This window comes from Erinaceus europaeus, chromosome 4, assembly GCF_950295315.1.
Source record: "Erinaceus europaeus chromosome 4, mEriEur2.1, whole genome shotgun sequence".
Lineage (NCBI taxonomy): Eukaryota > Metazoa > Chordata > Mammalia > Eulipotyphla > Erinaceidae > Erinaceus > Erinaceus europaeus.
Window position 1 is genome coordinate 92122077 of NC_080165.1, and position 18373 is coordinate 92140449.

The window sequence follows — 18373 nt, forward strand, 5'->3', positions numbered from 1 at the left end:
AGTCCTGAAGTTAAAGTACTTGTTGAAGTAGTGGGATAAAGCATAAGCATTGTGAAACTATATCAAACTGAAAAGTACTGCAAAGGCTACTACCATCACACTTAGAGAAAAATATCTTACAGTGTGGGAGAATATCTTTATACAACATACTCAGATAAAGGAATAATAACCAATAAAGAGCTCAGAAAACTTAGCACCAAAACAAACAAACAAACAACCCTATTATGAAATGGAATGAGGGCATGGACAACAATTTCACCAAGGAAGAGACCAGAAGGCTAACAGACAAATGAGAAGGTGCTTAAAATCACTGATTATCAGAGAAATACAAATAAACAGATTAATAAGATACCACTTTACACCTGTGAAAATGTCATACATTAGAAGGAATGGTAACAATAAATGTTGAAGAGGATGTGGGGAAAAGAGGAGTCTTCTATATTTTTGCTGGGAGTGTAAATTGGTCCAACCCTTCTGGAAATAACATGGAGATTTCTCAGAACACTTGAAATGGACCTACCCTGTGACCCAGCAATTTCTCTCCTGGGGATTTATCCAAAGGAAACAAAAGTACTATCAGAAGATATTTATGTATACTTATGCTCATAGCAATTCATACCTATGTTTGTAATAGCTTAAACAGAGAAGCAATCCAGATATCCAAGGACAGACAATTGTCTAAAATACTGTGGTATATATACAAAATGTATTACTACTCAGCTGTTAAAAATGATGAAGTCATCTCTATCATATTAGATGGAATTTGAAGACTTGTTAACTGAGATAAGCCAAAAAATGAAAGGTCAATAACTAATGACCTCACTTATTTTTTTCCTTTTCTTTTTTTTAATTTAATCTTATTTGCAAAAAGGAAACACTGACAAAACCATAGGATAATAGAGGTACAACTCCACACAGTTCCCACCACCAGAACTCCATATCCTACCCCCTCCCTTGATAGCTTTCCTATTCTTTAACCCTCTTGGACCCAAGGGAATGACCTCACTTATAAATGGGACTTGATAGATATGGATGGGAGTGAATCATGAACTGAACATGGTGTATTGCATTAAAGCAAAGGACTCTGGGGAAGGATGGGGAGGGAAAGGTGCAAGCGTACCTTGGGGTCTTGGTGTATAATGAAATTGTACCCATTGTCAGTTACTGTACTGAAAACCATTACCTCCCCTCAATAAAAGTGATTTTAAAATATTTTTTTCTAGATTCCACACAAGAGTAAAACCATCTGGTAGTTTTTCTTTAATCTATTTATTGATTTCTCTAAGCATAATCACCTTCAATTCCATCTATTTTGTCCCAAAGGGCACAATATCATCCTTTTTTGACTGCAGAGTAATTTCCCATGGAATATATATCCCATAACTTATTTATCCAGTCCTCTGTCCTTGAGAATTTAGGTTTCTTCTATGTTGGCCATATGGCTAGAAATTACCCTTCTTTACTGAATCAGCATGCTTGGGGCTTGTCATTGTCTTATCTGTTTTCTCCATTAAACTTTTAGAGATACGTGCTCCTCAGATTATACTTTAAGTCACTGGACATAGAATGATGACACAGTTTTACTTAATGGGTGATTAAATGTGTTGGTGATCATGCAATGATCTAGGCATACCCTATACTCTAGATAAGGAAACCGACAGAAGCAGGCTAAGTGTCTCTCCTAAGAGTTCAAAAAGGTAGAGTAAGATGCAGACAATATGCACAATATGCAAAAGCGCACCTATTAGCTTTGTCATACTGCTTCTTAATGCTAGTGAGGCATTCTTTAAGTTAGACATCAACTCTCAGAATAGGCACTGGCTTCTGACATTCTCACCCATCTGAACTCCTCTAAGTAGATTTTTCTCTGGGTGTGGATGAGTGTACAAAAGTCATAGAGAGACATGTTTACAACTGAGGGCATTGAGTTTTGAAATTGGACCAGGGACTGATCCCCTCCCCCCAGTTACTCATCAACTCATCACTCCTCATCTATGGCAGGGTCAAAGTGATAACCTTAAGGTTATAAACATTTTCCAAAGTGAATCCAAAACCTCATAGGTGGTAATTGTTCTTTACATCATTCTAAGCTCTTTACATCATTCTAAGCTCTATAGGAGCAGTGGAAAGTGGTTTCTGAAATTCAATGGGAGTCGTGTGCACTGTGTTTTAGAAGCACACGTAATGGTGGGGGTAGGAGTTGAGCACACAGAGACAGAATATTTAATGGCGAAGATGCAGAAATTATAATGCTTAATGAAATGAAATAAAGAAATTAGGCTTTATGAAACAGATTTTACTAAGGAGTCAGATAAAACAAAGCAATATTAGGTTATACAGAATTTTGAAAGTCAGGAAGGGTAATAGGGATTTGTCACTTAGTACCATAGGGAGATTTCTGCATGTAACTAACAAAGAAGAGATTTGACTTAACTTAGCAAAGTTAAAAAAACACTTCAGAATAGCAAGATAAATAAAATTTATTTGCAGAGACTCTTGCTTAGGGGATTATTATGAGTTAGGGCTGATGGTAGCAGTAAAATGTCAGCATTCACTGTATGGCTATAAATATGAGAATGACATGGTTGAAACACCCTGACTTGTTTCTTTAGTCATATATGATCATCTGTTAAAATTTACAATGTATATGATATAAAAATGACTCTTATTTGTCTATGTTTGAATGAGCATATATTTATGCAAATAGTTAAAATTCACTTAAAAGATTATTTGTGACTTAAAATACTCTGACTTTATTTTTGTTTATAAGGGTTATTAGTTTAGAATTATATGGTTCTACTTTGTGTAGCTTGTATGCTAGTAAGTACATAGTAGGTGTTTGCTGTATACTGACTATTGTGAACAATTGCTCACAGAGTATAATAAAATTTTGGCTTTGAAAAACATTTTTCTTTGCTTGGTAGAAAGTATATGCTTGTACAGACATTCATGAAAGCATCATAGAAATTCACATATAATATGCACATACATTTAAATAAACTTTATTTCATTTTATTCTTCCCAAAGGTTAAGTACAGAAACAAGAAATAAAATTAAAATTATTTTCTTTGGGGATGATTTATGTCTTAATTTCCACCTGCCCTATAATTAGAAATTTTGAACTCTGTAAATTTTTTTAAAGATAAAATCGTTACCCAAGTAAACTTCAGAAATTATGTCATTAACCCAGAGACCTTTCTAAGCTTAGCACAACATTATTGGTAGAACAGTGCCCGCACATGCAGAGACAGATAAATAAAGAGGAGAATTTAAAATAATTTGAAAATGATTTATTGTTGGTCACTTCTATAGTTAGAGATTCAAGTATTATTACTTTACTTTAGTGCAACAAGGGAGGACAGTAAGTTGCTGTGGGCTAAGGTAAATTATGATCTATTGCAGAGGAGAAAGGAAATGTGCTGAGGAAAGAAGAAGGACTTGGGAGTGAGTCATGTGTTTTCTGAAGTCTTGCTTGAGATAATTCTTTTTGGTTTGCCTTGACCCTTGCTGCAAAAGGCCAGAGTAAACCATGAGATAGATTGCCTTCTTCTTGAGTCTTTAATAGCTAAGGAGCCACATGTCTATATAAGGATGTGCTGGAACCTGACACAAAACAAGATCTCCAGAGTCACTGCATCCCTCTTTTTCAGCTTTTTTTTTTTTTTTTTTTAACAAATCTATCATATCTGCATTGGGTTTTAAGGTTTTAGGGGCTTATTTAATACATCGACTTAGGAGAACCATCTGAGATAATTTTGTTAGTTTCCTCTACTCATAAAATGAACCGAAATCTACCAGTAGGAGGAGAGGTCACACCTATGTGTCAAGGACTGTTCTGTAAACCATTAAATTATATGATTTGGTAGAAAAGGAAAACGAACTTTGTTGTTAACTTCTTTATGGGGCAATCTTAAATATTTTTCTTTTACTTTGCAAAGTTAAGTCACATCTCTTCTTTGTTAATTACATGTAGAAATCTCCCCATGGTACTAAGTTACATATATATATATATATATATAATGCAATGATATGGTAAAATACCATCCTTTAAATACTGTGAAAGAAATACAGATGAAGTTATGATATATTGTATATAAGGTGTGTTATGTGGCAAGTTCAAAGCTACCTGTTTCACAGACATATCTCATTTAATCCTCTTAAAACCATTTCCTAGACCTTGATACTTTTGCTTTATAACTGAGGAAACTGAAGCCCACTCTTAAGTGTATTACCCAAAGGAACATGGTTAGACTGTGATTAAGACTGATTTAATTGTTAGTTTAGTATGACTGAAATTTATATATATAATATAATAGCACTCTCTACCCTGGATTCCTTGCATTGTTTTCAAAAGAGAGATAAGAAAACTAATATCCCTCAAATGAAAGTCTTCAAGACTATAGAGGCTGGAACTTATATTCTCAGGTTTTCCTTCACAGGAATCTTTTACTAATGGTACTAACATCACCTTAGTTATTACAATGTCTAAAAGTGATTTTTTTCTTGGGCTTCTTTAGGTTCACTACCAGAAATAACTGTCACCCATCTCCGTACTGCTGCCTATGCTGGTGACTCAGTGTTAGCTCTGAAGGATGCTGTGGACTGGCACCCGGGAGATGCAGCTGTCATCATTAGTGGAACAGGTGTCCAAGGTGCTAAACCCGTGGAAGAGATTGTCACTGTGGAAACTGTACACAATGCAGACCTTCACTTAGGGTCACCTTTAAGGTACTGAGTGTCAGCTTGGCTTCCTTTAAATGGAAGATAAGTCTTGACAGTGTTTACATCTGGACATATTTTGGTCTTTTAATAATGTATTTGTACAATAAAAATGATGGGCACTAGATAGTCTAAATTTATTTAAATGTATACAACTAGGAGGCTTATTCCTATAGTATCTTAAATATTTTATTTATTTATAGGATAGAGACAGAAATTGAGGAGAGGAGATAGGGGAGCTGTAGAGAGACACTTGCAGCACTATTCACCACTCCTGAAACTTCCTGGGAGCTTGAATCCAGGTCCTTGTACATTGTTATGTGTGTGCTCAATTGGGTTAACCATTGCCCAGACTCTGAATTTATTTATTCTTTAATGTACAAGATTTATTTTATACACCACCAAAGCTCCCCAAAAGACCCCTCTGTCTATTCCTCCTGTTCTTCCCTACGATAGCTATCATAATTTTCACTTAGCGGAAACACCTTAAGTTCCATACGTTTTACTCCAAAAGGCACAGTTTCATCTTAAGAAAAGGCTTTTTAGATTAGTAATATAATTCATCTGGAGGGTGCCTATTTTTTCAAGTCTGTCTTCTGCTGCACTCGGGAGATCTTTGGTGTTGTGTTATTTTACCTTCTTTATTTCTATCTCTCTATCTAAAAAAGCCTGTCTGAGCTGTGAATCCCCAATAACAACAACATCATCAACAAAAACTTAGCATCTTATTTTCTGAAAAAGAAAGAAACTAGATCAATTCTCTGCTCTATATATGTAGTGGCAGAGATCAGCCTTGAGGTCCATGCATGTAAGTTCTATTTTCTACTCATTGAGCAATTTCCCAGGTTACATGATTTCACCTTTTTGATGATAGAGTAGTATTTCAGTGATTATATTCCCTATAACATTCAGTCATTTGACAGTGGGTTGATTCCATATTTAAACTGTTTGAATAGGGCTATTATGCACATAGGTTAATGCTAGACATTTGATAAGAAAATCATGAAGTATAATAGTTCTGAATATGTAGACTTCTTAAAATATTTCTCTTGTAAGATTCTAAAATATCTCTCACAAAATATGGACAAATGAGACAGTCAACATAGCTCTTAATTTTCACATATTTATTATAGGTAATGCACAGGTGAAGTTGCCAAGGCCCTGAGATTAGACACATCCCAGGGTGAAGAGAAAGTAACCACAGCTAGTTGTCTTACAGTTTATCGAAGAGGTCAGGTGGGAGTGCACACATATGACATCTCTAGCTAGAACAGTATCAAGCCTATGTCCCCATCTATCCCAAGCTTCAAGGAGTACTTATTTATAGAACTTGTGCATTACATGACAAAACTACGTAATTATATATTACAAAGATCAGAATAAATAAGAGAGGAACATCAGGGTATGGGTGCTTGAAACTGTCATTATCCAGCTGTTATAATGTGAGGTCATTCTTTTGATACTTTAAGATATTTTATTACATTTATCCCATGCACAATCTCCAGACCCTTAGGGCTGCAGCTAGACATTCAGATTTATGGGTGATTGCTATGGCAATCCAATCCTTCACTGCCTGTGGGCAGAGATTTCTGAAATATCTAGATTTTGCCCTAGAGAAGGATTTTGTGATAACAGGACAGAGCCTGAAATACAGGCCTTATAGCTTACTAGCCAAAAGAAAAAAAATTACCTTGTAGGATTTCTAATAATAAGTATCAGGAAGTCTGGGATCAGAAAACTTCTACAATAATTTATGCTCATAGTTCACTCTTCTGTATTTGGGTTTCTAAAGGAACAGATCTCCTAAATAAATAATGATGATAGTCTAGTCACTTGACTATTCCAAATAAAATTCAGAATGCTATCTTTAAAGAGGTATTTTTCTTCTTTTTTTTCAGATATTCTCACAACTTCACTGAGTATTGGGTGGACAGAGACCACCACATTTTTGGAACCACAGTGGCCTTGCTGAGCAGAAGTGTTACCATAAGAGGCAATCTCACTAATGAGCGGAAAAAGCTGCTTGATTCATGCCAGGAGACCATTGCTTCAGAAGGTACAGCAACACTTTGTTGGGATACCTCATGAGTGAAGAACATTTTTACTGTCAAATGATATATGGCATTGCTGACCTCTTTCAAAATAAATAACCCTTGACTTTATGGTTTTGATAAATTATTATTTCATCTTCTGCTCTCATCCAATATAAATATAAATATGTATATATATATATTGGAAAAATTCATTTCTCTTAAGAGATGACACTTTCCTATTAAAAAGCTAAACTGGAGAATGGGGGGGGAGCTTACCTGGTAGTACTTGGACCTTACTGAGTATGAGGCCCTGAGTGGGAGCCCTAGCACTATGTAAGAGCAACGTGTATATGTACTAAGTTGTGCTGTGGTTTCTCTTCTCTCTTTTTGTCTAACTTGCCTGCTCTCAAAGGAGTCAACAGTACAAAATTCAGCCAGAGAGGCCACTGAACAATATTACACATGCACAAGGCTGTGGATTTGTGTCCCAGCATTGGCACTGAATTAACAGTAAGAGAGAAAGAGAGAGAGAGAAAGAGAGAGAGAGAACTCATGGCCACACAATTATAGTTCTTCACATGAGCTCTTTTAATTTAAAATACAGATAGAGAGAGAAGGTGAACTATCTTAGCACCTGCGTTGTATGATACTCCCATATGATTCAGGAAATTGAATCCAGGTCCTTGAACAAAGTAAAGTTTGTGCTCTCCTGGGTGAGATTTATGGTTCCCAGGGGAAAAAATTCTTTTAATCTATGACATTGAATTACATATTCAGGTGTAAGGATATAATAAAGCCTTGATTCTGACTTCTGAACTTTTCTAAAAATTTTAGGAAAATTCTTTAATGTCAGTCATGAACAGAGATAATATATTTCTACTGACTAGACTTGTAGCACTTCTCTCTCTTGAACAATTTTTTTTCCTGAGTGAACCACCACAAAAGTGAATGGAAAAGTCCATTTGTCTTCTAGTAGAATAACAGGTACTGAATCACACTGATGTACCTATTAAACATCTATTTCAGGGATGGTTAGTTTAGTAGGTTATGCTTTGGTTTCCCAGGTTGTAGATTATGAGGTTTTCACACCTTGTGAGGAATATCATTTGTCAACTTTGGTCCAGGGTGTTCTGGGTGTCGCAGATGACTCCCAGGCATGAACTATGGATGGGTAATGAGGCTATTTAGTGAAAAGGAAAGTGGAGCAAGTTTTGGGTGAGATGATGAGTTTAATTTTGTACATTTTGAATCTGAGAGGCTAGGTCAGAAGCTATGTGGTAGTGACTGGAGTCTGGAAGAAATGTCAAGGTTGGATTTAAAGGCTTGAGTCATGTCTATATATGTGGGTATAATGTTGTAATTTGGTTGGGTGACAGAAACTTTGACTTTACTTACCATCTTCCCAGTTTTCTAATTCACAAATGTCATTCTGAAAAAAAAATGGATACAGGTAGAATTCAGTGTTAAAGTTCAATGATTATAACATTTAATGATTCTTCTAAATTTAGGTCTGCAATATATATTGTACTATATATTATATCTGATCATATTGGACATGAGAACTTGTTTTTGGGTTTGGACCATTATAAATCTTTTAACTTTTAATGGGGGGGTAGGAATCTGGTTTCACCATGTCCTTAAACATTATTATATAATTCTCAAAGCAAAACAAAATTAATAGATTTTTCACTTTAAAAAAAGTGATATGCCACTCATCATGTCTTTTCATAAAAGTCATTTTTGTTGGTGTAATAATAGTGATTTGTAAGACTATAAGACACAGGGATATAACTCTATACTATACCTGCCACCAAAACTGTGTGCCCTCTATCCCTTAGTGGTAACCACCATAGTTCTTCCAAGTTCTCAGAGACAGATTGGTTACTTCTTTCCTCTTTTTTTTTTTTTGCAAGTTCATATGTTTACATTTTCTACATTTCATATATGAGTGAATCCATCTAGTTGTTGTTTTTCATTTCCTTGGTCACTTCCCTAAGCATAATCATCTCTAGTTTTATATATTTTGCCCCAAAGGACACAATATAATCTTTCTTCTTTATTGAGTTAATAACGATTGACAACATTGTAGGTTAAGAGGGGTAAAATTCCATATAATTCCTACCACCAGAGCTTTGTATCCCATCTCCTCCATTGGAAGCTTTCCTATTCTTTAACCCTCTGAAAGTATGGACCCAGGGTCATTATGGGTTGCAGAAGGTGGAAGGTCTGGCTTCTGTAATTGCTTCCCCATAGGACATGGGCATTGGCAGGTCGATCCATGCTCCCCACCTGTTTCTCTTTCCCTACATGGTGAGCAGTATTCCAGTGAATATATACTCCATGACTTCTGTATTTAGTCATCTGTTTGGGGGCATTTGCCCCCTAGCAGTGTAAATGAGCTTGTCTTTCTTCACATCCTCAACACTTACCATTTCCTGTTTTGTTGTCACTCACCTCTTCATTTGAAGCTGTACAGGGAAAAGGAAGCTAAATAAATAACACAAGGTTTAAGTCCTCAAAAATTTTATAGATTGGGCCAGAAAGCTAGTTCACACAGACAGCACGTCTGCACTTCTGCTTCACTTTTGTCATTTCTGTGACTCAGGTTTGATCCTGGCTCCATTACACTGGAGGGTGCTTTAGGGCTGTGAAGCTGCTCTTTTTCTCCATCTGCCTTTCTATCCATCTCTATATATCTGATGGGGAAAAAACTGGCTCAGAGTAGTGATATTTAAATCATGACCAAAAATTATTATGGGTTCTGGCATAAACAATAAAAACTCTGGTCATGTGGGCCAAGGAGATAGAAAAAAGACTTGCTCAAATAGAGGTTATACAAGACTTACTCAAATAAAGGTCCATATTCAGCTTTCAGTGCCACCATAACCCAGAAATGAGAAATTCTCTGCTGGAAAGAAATATATACACACATGAATAGTTATTTGGTAGGTAGCACAGTGGATTAAGGTGTACTGGACTTTAAAGTATGAGATGAAGTCCCATGTTTGGTCCCCAGCATTACATGTGCCAGAGTGGTGCTCCTGTGTTCTCTCTCTCTCTATCTATCTATCTCTCTCTCTCTCCTTCTGTCCCTCCCTCCCTCTTTCCCTTTCTCTCTCCTACTCTCTCATAAGTGTATAATACTTTCAAACAAACAAAACATTATAGTCATGGTAGTTACATAGACTATGCTCTTGAAGTTTGCTATTTTTGCTAGGTTCCTGGCTGAAAGAAAGCATTGGTGTAGGGACCTTTCATTTCCTTCTCTGGATCTCTTTGCTATCTCTCCAAGGGGTTCTTGCTAAATTTACAAACTCTAAAACAGCAAAGGAAAGGGGAAGCCCCATGGGACAGCTAAAGTCTGAAAAGAAGCATGATTATATTCAGCACCACTCTGTCCCCTGCAATTATCAACCATGAGAAGGTCTTTTTATTGCACACTCCCTCCAGGGGATCTTTTGGATTGGGATAAGTATATATTTATGTTGGGTTTGTGGGTTATACTCAGTCTCTTTGTGACGGTAATTAAAATGATTGATTTGGGGGCTTCTGGAAATAACAGAGTAAAGGCAACCTCATGTCCTAGTTATAGGATGTTTTAATTAATAATTAAAAAAAAGGAATCAAAGTAAAAGGAGGAAGTAAGATTACTGAAATAAATAAACAATAGTGGTTTTTGTACAGTATGAGGTCAGTTTCTTTCAAAGTGAGTTTTCTCTAAAAGCATATCGTGCATGGTTTAGGTCCCCAACATATTTCCATATTTCAGGTACTTTGCAGGACTGTTTCTACTCTAAGAGTGAGAAGGTTCTTGGATCCAGAGACCTGGGGGCCAAAGTCATCATTCAGTCCTTTCCAGAGGAGCCCAGCCAACTCCAGTTGAATGGAGTGGAGTTCCGGGACTTAGGCCAAGCCTTCCAGAAGCATCTGAGCTCAGTAACTCTAGTGGGAGTTATGAGAGGTAAGGGAGCCTAGGCCTATGACTTCCCATTCTCCTTTCTTCTGCTCGAGATACAACATTCAGGTTACTATATTACTTATATATAGGGGACATGAGAAGTTCAAAAATAGATAATTTCACTCTTGTCTGTTATCCTTAAATTTTATTTTATTTTATTTTTTCCTGCTGGGTTATCACTGGGGGTCATTGCCAGCACTATGAATCTACTGATCCTGGCAGCCATTTTTTTTGTTTTTGTTTTTTGTATAGGAGAGAAGATAGGAGAGGGGAGAAGGAGACAGAGAGGGAGAGAGAAAGATGGACACTCACAGGCCTGCTTCACCCCTTATGAATCACCACCTCACCCCCACAGTTAGGAAGCTGGGGAGCTGGGGAGCTAGGGAGTTAGGGGCTTGAACCTGGATTATTGTGCATGTCCTTTTGCTTAGTACTATGTCTGCTTAAAATGGGTGCGACACTGCCCAGCTCCTCTCTTAAAACTTTACATCTCTAAAATATTAGCTGAGGAGCTTGTTAAAATATAGTGTTATAGACCCCACACATACAAATACTGGTATAAGGTAAGTCAAGAGATTTGAAGTTTTTTTTTCTTATATTGCCACCAAGGTGAGACTCTGCCTGCATGTGAATCCACTGTTCCCTGTAGCTATTTTTCCCCCTTCTTCCTCCCTTATTTGATGGGATAGAAATTGGGAGGGGTGGGGGAAGTAGAGAGGGAGAGAAAGACAACTACAGGGAGTCAGGCGGTAGCGCAGTGGGTTAACTGCACATGGCGCCAAGCGCAAGGATGGCGTAAGGTTCCCGGTTCAAGCCTCTAACTCCCCACCTGCCCGGCAGTCGCTTCAAAGCCGATGAAGTAGGTCTGCAGGTGTCTATCTTTCTCTCCCCCTTTTTCTTCCCCTCCTATCTCCATTTCTCTCTGTTCTATCTAACAACGACAACATCAATAGCAACAATAATAACCACAACAACAATACACAAGGACAACAAAAGGGGAAATAAATAAATAAATAAATAAATAAGAAGACACCTGTAATACTAGATTCACCACTCATTAAATTTCCTCCCTGCAGATGTAGATGGGCTTGAACACAGGCCTTTGCACTTGGTAACATGTGCAACCAACCTGGTACACCACCACCTGGCCCCAAAGGATCTGAGCTTTTAAAAGTCAAGCTCTAGGGACCAGGTGGTGGTGCACCTGGTTAAGCCCACACATTACAGTACACAAGGTCTCAGGTTCAAGTCCTTTGTTCCCACCTACAGAGGGAAGATTCACCATTGGTGGAGTAGAGTGGCATGTGTCTCTGTCTCCATATCTTTCTTCCCCTACCTTCTCAATTTCTCTCTGTCTCTATCCAATAACAATTTTTAAAAAATCAAGCTCTATTGAATCTAAAACAAATTTTCTGAGTAACGTACTTTAAGAAAACATTAATAGATATGAGGTGAATGACACAAATCCAGGTTGAATTTGATCTATACCATTTAATTTTCTTTTCTGTCACTAGGTTAGAGTTCTATGTCTGTACAGTATGTATATACAGTGCCATCATTCTGGTGGTTATTTTCTTTCTTTTTGTTAGAAAGTGAGAGATATAGACAGACATTTTGGGAGAGAGAAAAGGAGGAAGAGTCAGACAGGGAGGGACATCTAAGATACTTCTCTACCTTTTATTAAGTTTCCCCCTAATTCCCTGCAAATGGGGACGGGGACTTTGATCCAGGTCTAAGTGTGCCAGTGTCTGCATTCTACCATATGCACTGCTATAGCTAAAAAAAACAGAACAAAACAAAACCTCTGCCAGTTGTAGCTGGGCTTTAACAAAAGGGAAGATTACTACATCACAGTTATGTAGGTACAGAAAAAAAGGGCAAAGATTGGCTAATCATGATAATGAGCATCATGAGTCCACAAACTAGTTCCCAGCATTTGGCTACAGGTGTTTAGGTCTCAGGGGAAGTGCATGGTGGATCCCAGGTCTGAGGAGAAGGAGAGCAGGCTAGGCAACAGGAACAGAAAGTGATGCCTGGCAGACACTCACTTAAATAACTTTCTACATAGCCACACTACTACAAGTATGTAGTATGCTTGTCAGGGTGACACTAGTCTGTGGGACTCTAGGAATTACAGATAACATTTTCTTTCTTTCTTTCTTTCTTTCTTTCTTTCTTTCTTTCTTTCTTTCTTTCTTTCTTTCTTTTTTATTTAAGAAATAAGACATTAACAAAACCATAGAATGAGAGGGGTAGAATTCCGCACAATTCCCATAACCCGATCTCCACATCCCATCCCATCCCCTGATAGCCTTCCCATTCTCTATCTCTCTGGGAATATGGATCCAGGGTCGTTGTGGGTTGCAGAGGGTGGAAGGTCTGGCTTCTGTAATTGCTTCTCCGCTGAACATGGGCGTTGACTGGTCGATCCATACTCCCAGTCTGTCTCTTTCCCTACTAGGGTGGGGCTCTGAGGAAGTGACGCTCCAGTACACATTGATGGGGTCATCTGTCCAGGGAAGTCTGGTCAGCATCTGGAACCTGGTGGCTGAAAAGAGAGTTAACATACAAAGCCAAACAAATTGTTGAACAATCATGGACCTAAAAACTGTAATAGTGCAGATGAAGTGTTGGGGGGTATTCCCTGCATGCTCTTGTGTACTGCTTTCAGGTATATATTTTCCCCTAGTTTATGGGCACGGGTGAACTTATGCTCTATCTCAGGGAACCTGGACTGTATCTAGGTTTGGGGACTTTATTGGGGAGTGGAACACCTGTAATGGAATTAGAGAATACTATGAAAGGAAAGGTCTCACCCAAGTGATGAGGCTGAAAGGGTTGTCATTCCACATCTGAAGTCTCTGGTCACAGTCTGAAATGAAGCATGCTGGGGTGGCACTCGTTGTGTTGATTAGGTTGCAATCTGCGGATGTAATATTATTTGATTTGAATTGAGAGCAGCATGCAGAAAAGTGGGCCCCACCCTAAGGTTCCAGGACTGGGGGAAATATAGGCTCTATAGTGGAAATGTGAGGTTCCTGTTGTCTTAGGGTTCAAGAAGACAATGGATAGTTATTGTTATCATCACATTATTTGGTGATAGGGTTAACTTTGGAAAGTCCCTTTGATAGGGTTTGGGGTATAGTACCCAGCATCTTGTATATAGCTGTGCTGTCGGTTGCTTCTGTTCTCCCTGGTCTAGGCTTTTGGGAGAGACAACCTATCAAAGACAGCCTATGTATTAAAAAGACTCAGTCTCCCATCTGCAGGGGAGTCGCTTCACAGGCAGTGAAGCAGGTCTGCAGGTGTCTATCTTTCTCTCCTCCTCTCTGTCTTCCCCTCCCTCTCTCCATTTCTCTCTGTCCTATCCAACAACAACAACAACAATAATAACTATAACAATAAAACAACAAGGGCAACAAAAGGGAAAAAATAAATAAAATAAATTTAAAAAAAGACTCAGTCTGTGTTTTAAGAAGTTCTAGACATCTCATCAGTTTTTTGCCTCTCATATTAATTAAATAGTGGTTTATATAATGTTTACATTTTCTATGTGAAGCTTTCCTAATCTTCTACAAGGGAGAATGAGGTGAGAACTGTGTACTTTTTCTAGGACGTGAAATGGGCAGTGTGTAGCTATCAGACAAGGTTGAAGAGAAGATACTTGAAAAGAAAGCAGGAAATATCCAATGCAGGTGTGACCAACTGTGTGAAGTAAAAAAATAAGAATTAGAAGAGTATTTACGGTGGACTGTAAGTCATTAATCCCCCAGTAAAAAAATTAAAAATAAATAAATACATCTTTAAAAATAGAAGATAAGAATATAACCCCATATAGTAACACAGGTTCAAGAGTCAAAGTTAGAAAGACATAAGAGCATCCAGGGAAAAAAGGCCCAATGCCAGAAGCTTGCATGTAGAGTGTTAAGGACTTGGAGTTCATATTCTAATAAATGAAAACTGCAGCTCCATTTCCAGGTCGTCATCCCATTTCTTGGTTTTTCAGCACCCTCATATTCAAGTTTTTAAAAATATTTTATTTATTTTATTTTTGAGAGAGATGCAGAGAGAGAAAGAAACAGAGAGAGAAACCCATATTCAAGTTTTGCCATCCTTAAAAGGAATAGTACAAAGGATGCCTGGGCATACTTGGTGATCCAGCTGTCTTGGGAGATACTGAAATTTATTTATTTTTCTTAGTGTAATGGTTAATTTTATTTATTTTTTTAAAGCTCAGTTTTTAATTGAAGAGATACAAAGAAGAAAGTACAGAGAGAGATTAGAGTACTGCTCAGTCCTGTTATTAGGATTTCAACAAATCAATGACAGTTATTCCTGAGATCATTGGAAACAGAGTCTTAGCTATCCAATTGCAGATTTTTATTCTCATTTTCAAGTCATCTGCATACCAAAGTTGCCTATTTGTACTAAGTTTCCAGATCTCTTGTACTTTGTTTACATTTGACGTTCATTTTGAAAAATGGATCTTAGCATGGTCTCTAGAACATTGGGACATCAGTATCTCTGTGCCCTTCTTTCTGGTTCTTTGGCTATATGGCATATATAGTGCTGCGGAATGCTTGACATGGAGATCAACATTAGTATATAGGAGGGTAACAGTCACATATGAGTCACCAATTAGTGTCTTAATTATCAATTAATAATAAGAAAACCCTGGGGTTTAACAAATGAGTGAATCACTATACCGTTGTTATTTAGGTACAGAAAAATAGGCAAAGAGGCAAAGATTGGCTAGTCATGATAGCAGGAGCTATGTGTCCATAAGTTAGTTATTTCCATAAGCTAGAAAATTGACTTAACCTACTTACCCCAACCTCTGTTTCAGAATACCTTCACTGTACTCTATTTTTATATAGTAGATCATTGGGTTAAAACTTCAGTGTTTTATTTAAAAAAAATTAAAACCACTAAGGTAGCATATTATCCTCTGTAGGTCTCTGGTAAAATGTAAATGTGGTTAATAAACTAACACAAAAGTTAAAAACAAGTGACAGATAGATAGCATAATGATTATGGAAAAGACCCACATGACTCAAGCTCCAAAGTCCCAGGCTCAATCCCCAATACACCATAAGCCAGAGATGAACAATGCTCTGGTAAACAATAAAAACAAAAAAACATGTGGTATAGTTGCAAAAGATTTTTTCCTGACTTCAATTAGACTGTGTGTTTGTTCTCAGTAACTAGAGTTAGAGGGTGTTGGAATTCTGCACCCTATTCTTAGGCATGCAGCCAGTCTTGAATCTTCCTTATAAACACATTGGGATTTATTTATTACTCAGATGACAAAAATCTTTTGATGGAGATCTGGAGTCAGGTATAGGCTGCTACAAAATGTGTTTCCTCGGAAGTGTCTAGTGATATAATTTATTTGGGTGTGTCCTTGGTGAGTAATAGGAGGGCTGATATCTGAGACCTAGAGGATACCCTGGTATCTTGAGGAGTTGAGGTTAAGAGTAGGCTTAGGGGGCCAGGTGGTGACACACCTGGTTGGGCGCACATGTTACAGTGCACAAGGACCCAGGTTCGAGCCCCTGGCTCCCACCTGCGGGGGGGGGGGCAGCTTTAAGACTGGTGAGGCAGGGCTGCAGGTGTCTCTCTCCCTCTCCCTCTCCCTCTCCCTCTCCCTCTCCCTCTCCCTCTCCCTCTCCCTCTCCCTCTCCCTCTCCCTCTCCCTCTCCCTCTCCCTCTCCCTCTTCCTTTCCCTGTCCCTCTCCCTTTCCCTCTCCCTGTCCCTCTCCCTCTCCCTCTCTCTCTCCCTGTCTGTCTCTCTCTCACTCTCTCTCTCCTCCTTCCCTCTCGATTTCTGGCTGCCTCTATTCAATAAATAAAGATAATAAAATTTTAAAAAAATGTTGTTAAAAAAGAGTAGGCTTAGCATTTATAGCTACATTATAGTTGAGAATTTTCTTGATAGCTCTAATTTAAAAGTGAAATCATTCCACATACCAAAGCAATTTTTCAGTATTCCAAATATTTCACATACATATAACATCTCCTAATAACTAGGAATAATGCAATTCCTCCTTTCCCAAGATTCATACTGTATTTATTCAAATAATTTTTAATCATTTCTATGTGTTTGTTTCCATCAGACAGAAGTTGCAAAGTATAGAATTTACTTAGGTTTACTTAGGTACCTTTTGTATTTGCACAACAGTTCACAATTCCCGTGAAATATAGTTCATATTTTGGATCACTGACTGACCCAGATAACACATTTTGATTTGGGGGGATAAAAATTTCAATGAAAGATAATGATGTTCCTAATTATTAATTCCTTGTAGCATACAAGAGGCTGTTTCCTTATTTAGATTTAGAAAAACATCACATGTAAGAGTGAGAGTCATATTCCTTAGAAACTCTAGCTTGACTTACAGTTTTAAGATTTTTCTAGCTATCTTGTCTGCTCAAGAAATATAACTACATCTCCTCATGAAAAACAGAAAAATTAAAAAAATATTTATTCCCTTTTGTTGCCCTTGTTTTATTGTTGTAGTTATTATTGTTGTTGTTATTGACATCCTCATTGTTGGATAGAACATAGAGAAATGGAGGGGGGAAGACTAAGAGGGGGAGAGAAAGATAGACACCTGCAGACCTGCCTCACCACTCGTGAAGCGACTCCTGGGCATGTGAGGAGCTGGGACTTGAACGGGATCCTTACGCTGGTCCTTGTGCTTTGCGCTACCTGTACTTAACCCACTGCTCTACTGCCCAACTTCCAGAATTTTATTATTATTGTTATTTATTGATTGAGTACAAACAGTGAGAAGTTGAGAAGGAAGAAAGAGACAGAAAAGAAAGAGAGACACCTGCAGCACTGCTTCACCACTTGTAAAGCTCCCCCCCCCCTGCAGGTAGGGACCAGAGACTTGAACTGAGGTCCTTGCACACAGTAATGTGTGCGCTTAACCAGAACACCACTGTCTGGTCTCCCCAAAATAAAATTTTTAAATATAAGGTTTGGTCCATAAACCATACTCTTCTTATGGTCCTTAACATTTTTGTGGCCTTTGCCATATTGTAATGCTACAACAGATTACTACTAAGTGGATATTTTGATAGCTATTTACTCTTTTTTGGTTTGGTTATCTTGCTTCTTTCTTAGGTGTTTTTCTTTTCTAACACTTGACACTTATATTCAACCCTGTTTATCTTTGTTATCTTTGAGACACATTAGTCTGAGTTGCTAGTTTTTCTTATTTTGTTAATTGCTTTTTTATTATTTCCAGAATGTATTATTTTATGAGAGAATGCTTTTGCTGTGTTATATAATTAGTTTCATTAATTATCAATAGACTCTAAGAAACCTTAGATATTCCTAGCAAACATTTTTGCCTTACTTTTTTCTTTCAGATTCCTACATACGGGGTTGCACTGTGTGGGGCTCCTTCAGTCGAGGTTTCAGCATGTCCAGTACCTTTGGCTTGAAGGTGGATAATAACACTTTCTACAGCATCTTGGGTCATGCTCTACTGCTGGGTAAGTGATGAACTTGTTTAAGTTTGGTATTCTTGAAGTAGAGCATTATTCTTCTAAAGGAATCACCCCCAAATCTGAATCCTCAGTTTATTAAATCTTTAGTTTCTGATGTCAGAAAGAGGTTGTATTTAAAATTCTAAATATTATAAATTAAGTT

The 18373-nt window shown here is 37.6% G+C and overlaps 1 protein-coding gene across 8 annotated transcripts in view; it reads left to right on the top strand.

The window, feature by feature from the left end:
- Nucleotides 1-18373, top strand: part of PKHD1 (PKHD1 ciliary IPT domain containing fibrocystin/polyductin) — a 617401-nt gene that overhangs the window by 253862 nt on the left and 345166 nt on the right. For all 8 annotated transcript variants that reach the window (XM_007516520.3, XM_060190048.1, XM_060190049.1 and 5 more), the window contains 4 exons: nt 4518-4728; nt 6618-6775; nt 10522-10713; nt 18091-18216. In XM_007516520.3, the coding sequence (XP_007516582.1) occupies nt 4518-4728; nt 6618-6775; nt 10522-10713; nt 18091-18216 (687 nt within the window). The remainder of the gene's footprint in view (nt 1-4517; nt 4729-6617; nt 6776-10521; nt 10714-18090; nt 18217-18373) is intronic.